The sequence below is a fragment of the Hordeum vulgare genome, chromosome 4H, assembly GCF_904849725.1.
Source record: "Hordeum vulgare subsp. vulgare chromosome 4H, MorexV3_pseudomolecules_assembly, whole genome shotgun sequence".
Classification (NCBI taxonomy): domain Eukaryota; kingdom Viridiplantae; phylum Streptophyta; class Magnoliopsida; order Poales; family Poaceae; genus Hordeum; species Hordeum vulgare.
In genome coordinates this window covers 507,563,652-507,570,748 of record NC_058521.1, presented here as the reverse complement: position 1 = coordinate 507,570,748, position 7,097 = coordinate 507,563,652, and the positions used below count along the sequence as shown (strand labels likewise).

Below are 7,097 nucleotides of genomic sequence, written 5' to 3'. Positions count from 1 at the left end.
CACGTAGATATTTGCTACAACCGCCGTTTGACTTTTGCTACCACGCATCATCTTCTTCGTTTTTTGCTACGATCACGTAGATATTTTTTTATATATTTCTTTTTTGCAACCATCGACGAAAATTAATGTACAGCGTCAAAATTTGTTGCATCGAAAAAAAATATTACATGAAAATCTAACGGCGCGGACCGCCTACAGCTGGCAGATCGGGCGGCCGGCCGCGCCGGAGCAGACCATCGCCCGGAGGGACTCGTAGGAAAGAAAATGATCATCAATATCTTGGAGAAATTTCGCACCGAAAGCGCGCAGCACACGCAAAGCAAGCAAAAGGACGAAACCCACCCACCCAAATCTCCGAACTTCGGCGGTCCGGCACTCGCTGTCTCCGTCGCCGCCCTTCTCGCCGATGACCTCCCTCGTCGCGTAGCCGGGCGCAAGGAAACGAAAATCCCCTGACGGCGTCGCCCCAAGCAGCTCGCGGTCGACGAGACCTTTTCCCCACATCCCTCCCCCGTGGCGGTCGTATCCGCCCCCGAATATGCCTCTCCCTTTTGGCGCCCCACCCCGCTTTCCTTTACTCTCTCCCCCCTCCCCCGCACCCACCTCCGTCTCTACCCTCGTCTCTTCTGCTCCCTCCCCTGTTTCCGCTTTCCCTTTCCCCCTTCCCCTCGCCGACCCAACCGAACAAGAAAAGAAGCGAGAAGCCGCATCCGCTGCCTCGCTTCCTCGCCCACCCGGGATTCATGGAGCTGCTGTTCGAGCTGCTCCTCACGGCGGCGGCCACCCTCCTCGTCGCCGTCCTGCTCGCCAAGCTCTTCTCCGGGAACAATGATCCACCCCGCCGCGATCGCGCGGCGGGGCCCGCTGACGTGATCGCGGAGGAAAAGGCGGAGGAGGAGAGGGTCATCGAGGTCGACGAGGTCGAGGCGGAGGCAGCGTGGGCGGATGTGGCGGCGCCGTCTCTCGCCGAGGGGTGGGTCGAGGTGGAGAAGGCCCCCGCGACCGTCGCGGAGGGGAGGACCGAGTGGGTGGCCGCCGAAGAGGGGGTTCCGGCGACGCTTCTTGCTCCGGAGCTGTTCCTTGGTGCCGTGTCGCAGGAACAGAAGGAGGAGGGTGAAGTTGGCAAGAAGCAGCCCGATTTGACCGCTGCCACGGAGGCGGCTGTCGAAGCGAAGCCGCGGGATTCGGGCGCCGAATCTTCTCACGGCGAGGTTCTTTGCGTGGAGCTGGAGGAAGAGACAGGCCATCAGCATGATCTGGGTGCTGAAGTTGCCCCGAGTGAAGTCCCTGTTGCGGGATTGCAGAAGCAGGAAGTTCAGGCTACGGAAGCTGTTGGAGTGAAGCAGCTTCATCTGGATGTGGGGGCTGCTGCTGCAGAAGTTACTGATGCAGGACTGGAGGAGGAGGAGGAGGGAGCACAAGCTGCTGAAGTGATTCCGCGTGAATTGGCTTCCGACACTCTGCCTGCAGATGTTCTTGACGCTGTACCTGGGAAGCAGGAGGAGCAAGTCATTGAAGCGAATCAGCACGAATCGGCTCCCGTTGCGGCTCCAAGAGTGATCCCCGATGCCGCAGCAAAGGATGAGGAAATGAAACAAGAATCTGTCGAAGAAGTTGTTGTTCCACATGAAGAAGTTCAGAATAAGGAGGAAGCTCAATGTGAGGCCGGCACGGTTGATCAGCAAGAAAAACTGGTCTCTAAGGAGGAGCTGGCTCTTAAGAAATCTGATGATCTAAATGTCAGCCAAGAAGTCGTCCCTAATGACAAAGTGGTTGTTCAGTTACCGGAGGAGGAAACGACATTGCTAGGGATGCCGGAAGACGAGGCTAGAGCAAGCATGGAGTTTGAAGAGTGGGAAGGGATCGAGAGGAGTGAAGTGGAGAAGAGATTTGGTGCAGCAGCAGCATTTGCAGCTAGTGACACTGGGACGGCTGCTCTGTCGAAGCTGAATAGCGATGTGCAGCTGCAGCTGCAGGGACTTCTCAAGGTTGCAGTTGATGGTCCCTGTTATGATGCTGCACAACCACTTACACTGAGACCTTCTTCTCGTGCAAAATGGTATGTCTTTCATCTCTCTGTGATATTCTGATTCCACTTATCTTTCTTATGATGCAGCAAGTCATATTAGTCAATGATATTTTACAAAACACGTTTGAGTACCCAACCCCCCTGCGAGTGGTAATAACATTGGACCTTTCTATATTTATTCAAGGAAGGTGGGGTGTACTAAGTCTCAGTTATAACTTATAACTAGGAAGAAATAACATGAACAACTGAGTTGTTTTGTGCTTAACTGTTGCAAGTTGGCAAAAGACCAAAAAGGTAGCTACACCATAACGGGAATCAAATTTATCTGGTACCGTGTCTATTACTTCTAATGGGGACTATGATTAAAAGCATAAGGCTGTCTCTGCTACATTGTTGTGCTTAGAAGTCACACACTTAAACCAAGTAACTAACATTGTTGTGTGTAAGGATGTCTCTGCTACATTGATCTGGCAATGCATAAGGCTGCATGATTGACAGGGAATATTTTTTGAGTTTTTGAATAAACCACACACAAATCTAGTGTTATACTTGACAGAGTGCAATTTAGTAACTAATAGAAGCAGGCGCAACACATTCTGTGTGCATAAGTAATTAAGTACAACACGAACCAAGCATAGCAACCACAAGCATATTTATCATGGTTCATATATTGTCAGTGTATTCGATATATGATTCAGTGATTGCCTAAAAGGTTTTGTAGCCAATCCTGAGGGGATTCTTGTTTGTTATCAGGAAGTCAATAAACAAAAGATGGGCATAATGCAACTAATAGAAGCAGTTCTCAGGATACCAACATGCTATGTTCTAGGTTGACATAGTTGATATGTTCTGAATAAATTGCTAAAACTTCAAATTGTACGTATTTAATTAACATTTGGCATATTAAATACCTCAATAGACCTCATTGGTTGGATACCATTTGAAATGATGGACTGGCAGGCAGGACTCACCTGTCAGTGTCCGCATCTATCTTCACCCTTTCATGTAATTGACATGTGGGACCCACATGCAAGTGGCACGTGAGTAACCTATCATTTGAAATAGAGATAACCATTGCTGATTGATACCCACCTGTACTCCAAAATTTGTCATTTTACCACACGTGCTTCCCAATTTTGGCAGAAAAATTTAACATTTTTAATAGAAAAGCCAATTTTTACCACCTTTTAGTTTGGGACAATGTACGAAATTGGAAATCATGTGCCATAATTACAAGTAATGGTGGGCTTTGCGTAAACTCAGTATTATAGGTTGGTCCGGTACAATTTCTTCTGTAAACTGAATTGACAATTCGAAGTCAAGTGATTTACCTTCTATTGACCTGTTCTCAAATTTGGCATAATTGATAGTAAGTAGGCACTGGACAACTTCTCTTGCCCAAGTTTATTTGTGGTAAGGTACATCAGTAGCAAAGAATTTAAATGTATACCTCTTAGATTCTTGTACAAATTTAGCTGGTGGCCCTCTGGTCATATCTTTAGAATGGTCTCATAACATGAGAAGCCTGTCCGCAAACATGCATATCTTATGTTTAAGTTTGGAGTGTACTGCTGTGATTTGGTTGATTTCAATGGGAAGATACCTATCCCTACCTGTTAATGCGACAGAAATACCCTATTTTGGAGCTACAGATATTGCCTGAGATCCAAAGTTCTGAACCCAGCTGTGATATTGGTTCATCGTTATCCATGAATGTTTTTCCTTTTTTCCCCCTTTGAAGAGGTATCCCATAGAGCATTAGTCGAGAGGTGATAGTCACTATCTTATGTGTTAGAGCATCTCTAGCAGACCCCGTATAATGCCAACCCGTAAAACACGTTTACAGTTCGCGGAAAAATGGCTTTACGGGCCGGCGCGGGCGAGGGCAGAGTCAGACCACGCAAAATGAACCTGTAAAAAAGGATATTCGCGGAATATGCTCTTTTACGTGTCGGCTCGAGCTGCGGCGGAACATACCCCTTAAACTTAAACTGTAAATCAAATTTTTGCTTACATTTTTTCCCCACATCTTCTTCTTCCTCTCGCCTGTGTCCATGGTCAACTAAATTTGTTCCTAAATACAGGGTCGCTGATCCTTGAATCCATCCAGGAGCTAGCTAGCTCCTCGTCCATGAATCCTAGCTAGCTCCTTCGTCCACGAATCCATCCAGGAGCTAGCTAGCTAGCTCCTCCATCCATGAATCCATCCAGGAGCTAGCTAGCTCCGGTCGTGGAATCCATCCAGCAGCCCGGAGCTAGCTAGGTAGCTTCCGCCGCCGACGTTGAATCCGTCCAGGACGAGCAGGGCGGCCGCCAGGACAGGCGGCGCGGCGTCCGGCAACGGGCGCGGACATTCGGGGCGGCGTACGGTGGACGTGGACGGCGAACGTGGAAGTTTCCGTGGCAGTTGGGCTCCCGCCAACTGCTTTCTCTCGATACAGGGCACCGTAGAAGCGGACGCAAAAACTGTGTTTTTGCAGATCGGGAGGAGCTTTTTACCGCGCCCTGCAAAAATATTTACGGGTCCAACGCGCGGACCTCTATTTTGGCCGTTATTTTGCGGGTCGGGGCATTATAGGGGGTCTGCTAGAGATGCTCTTAAGAGCAATAAACTGTATACTGCTGAGTGATATTTTTGTAATGCAAAAAGTAGCATATGCTTAAAAACATGAGGAACAGATCAAACATATAACTAGCAGGTGAATTTGCCTTTAGAGTCCTGTTGGCCAAATCTAGAAGCCTTATATATTGATTAATTAAATGGACTACTACCAACCAGTGGTGGTGCACATCTAACGACCAAACTTGCCTGTTTTGGAACGAGAATGGTTCATAGATATTAGTATATGGAATGCTGGTCAAAAGTGTACTACTGAAATGTTGACGTACTAACACATACCTAACGATCTTACACGACATGACATGTTCATGGCAGATATCTTGCAGCTATTTCTGACGTGTGATCTGTTGATCATAATGCTGGAGTTGTACTTGCAATATTTATGAATCTGCTTCATACATGTATTTTATTTCCAATAATCTGTTGAGTGTATCAAAGTACTTGGAAAGTATGAGTAAGAAAATGATATGAGGAAAATACACACACGATATCCGTTAAGAGATATAAAATCTTGTAACGATTTGACTTGACAATCATTCTACTATTTTGGACTTTTGGTGTTTGAGTGTGGAACACCTTAAAGAAAAAATGGTTAGATAAGATCTATTGGTGTCATTATTTGACAATGATGTGCTACCAGTTGCTAGTAATGAATTTTATACTTTTGTATGCTGAGGGGTTGTGTTTGGGTGCACCATGCTTAGCTGGTAACAACCACTCGTTGTTCTGTCAGGGTCTCTTGGCAAAAGCTAGGAAACATGCATCCTGAGATTGCTATGGAAAAATACATGAATCTTTTGTCAGAATTTGTTCCTGGATGGATGGGGGACAAAACCTCGGTAAGTTTTTCTTTTGTTAAAGTGTATAACTTAGGTTTACTGCACCGTAATATTTTTGCTTCTTTGTTCAGTTTAAACTAGAGAACAGAGCTAACGATTTATGAACATCATAATATAGAGCACAGAGAAGCGCGAGGTTGACGTTGATTCTGAAGGGGCCCTTTTAACAATGACTGCTCATACAAGCGACCCACAGATCAATCAAGGGTAAAATTACTAATTACTGAATTGTGGACTTGTGGAGCGTAGCAAAATGACAACAGGGTTACATATCGGTGTTGTACTTGCCATAGTGACTGGTATGTATTGGTGCTGGTACAAGAATATATTGGGTGAAATATCCAGCACTGTAGTTGTACCAGTTGTTTCCATTGGCAGTATGTACAATGATCTGGTACGGTAACCCTGTTTTATGACCTTTAACAATTGGTTATGACCCTGACTTGCTGGTGTCGATGAATTTCTTGACAGGAATGAAGGTAGTACTAGCATAGATGAAGGTCCACTAACAAATCCTCCTAACCCAGAAAAAGGTACATGCTTCACATATACTCCGTATTTTGCATTGGTTTACTTGCTCCTACGAAATAAAATAAGCTGAAGTTCTTTCCAGTGATGTTGAATTTTCTGACAGCTGTTTGTAATGATATGTATTTCTGGCTGTTAATTTTAAATTCATCATAACCTTAACCAACCCAACTAGCTGAATTTGGACCTTCAGTTTCTCAATCAGTTTACTTCTGTGTTATCCCACTTAATTATGTTTTATCAATTCATTCGACCCTGTAAATTTTCAGGGCAGAGTTCTGACATCCCTGCCGAATGAACGTAACGGTCATCAAGTATTTCTTGCATCGGTGATATCAGCGCATTGCTGAGATCGCTGCTGATGCCTTCCTCATAAGATTAGATTTGTACAGTGTTTGTGGTTGTGCTAATATTAGTGCTGTAATGGGTGTTGGTATGTGTAATGTATATGACTGTATATATCCCACAACGACCGCCTGCTGCCTGTATATCGGCCAGTATCAACCTTATCATCAGGTTTAGTTTGTAACAGTATCCGTGGTAAGCGGTAATTGTATGTCATCTCGCTGTTTGGGACGAGAGATTAAGTGGTTGAAGAAACAATCCTACCCGTCTCGCACTGAAATCGTCTCATTTGTGGGACGTGTAAATGCTTTCCTTCATAACTTTCACCCTTTCTTCGGTCGGAGCTGTCATCAAAGACCATAACGGAAATTTTCATTTGTGGGACGTGCAAATGCTTTCCTTCATAACTTTCATCCTTTCTTTGGTTGGAGCTGTCATCAGAGACCATAACGGAATTTTTCATTTGCGGGACGTGCAAATGCTTTCCTCCATAACTTCCACCCTTTCTTCGGTCGGAGCTGTCATCAGAGACCGTAACGGAAATTTTATAGTTACCGCAAATGAAAAACTGGAAATCTACTACGATGTTTTTACCGCGGAAGCAATTATAGCTGCCGCAAATGAAATACTGGAAATCTGCAACGATGTTTTAAGATTTGGGCTGAACCTCGCCCGCACTGCTGGGTGCAGCAAGATCGAAGTAAACTCAGATATAGCTTGGATGTCATTTCAACGC

At 45.6% G+C, this 7,097-nt stretch overlaps 1 protein-coding gene across 2 annotated transcripts; it reads left to right on the top strand.

Annotated features, from left to right (window-relative positions):
* The first annotated feature begins 558 nt into the window (after positions 1-558).
* On the top strand, positions 559-6,619 carry LOC123449175 (acyl-CoA-binding domain-containing protein 5-like). 2 transcript variants are annotated; one of them, XM_045126285.1, is made up of 5 exons: positions 559-2,059; positions 5,383-5,488; positions 5,607-5,695; positions 5,960-6,021; positions 6,286-6,619. In XM_045126285.1, the coding sequence occupies exons 1-5, from the start codon at positions 744-746 to the stop codon at positions 6,312-6,314; spliced, it is 1,602 nt and encodes a 533-aa protein (XP_044982220.1). In that variant the 5' UTR covers positions 559-743; the 3' UTR covers positions 6,315-6,619. The 2 variants fall into 2 exon arrangements, with proteins under 2 accessions (XP_044982220.1, XP_044982221.1); XM_045126286.1 differs by lacking the exons at positions 5,383-5,488; positions 5,607-5,695; positions 5,960-6,021; positions 6,286-6,619 and adding an exon at positions 4,114-4,696.
* Positions 6,620-7,097: the final 478 nt, after the last annotated feature.

Bases quoted from the DNA above. Each gene is read 5' to 3' on its own strand.
- LOC123449175 (XM_045126285.1), top strand. From the start codon at position 744: ATGGAGCTGCTGTTCGAGCTGCTCCTCACGGCGGCGGCCACCCTCCTC. The intron at 2,060-5,382 runs GTATGTCTTTCA...TTGTTCTGTCAG, and splicing joins CCTTCTTCTCGTGCAAAATG to GGTCTCTTGGCAAAAGCTAG. The intron at 5,489-5,606 runs GTAAGTTTTTCT...ATCATAATATAG, and splicing joins GGATGGGGGACAAAACCTCG to AGCACAGAGAAGCGCGAGGT.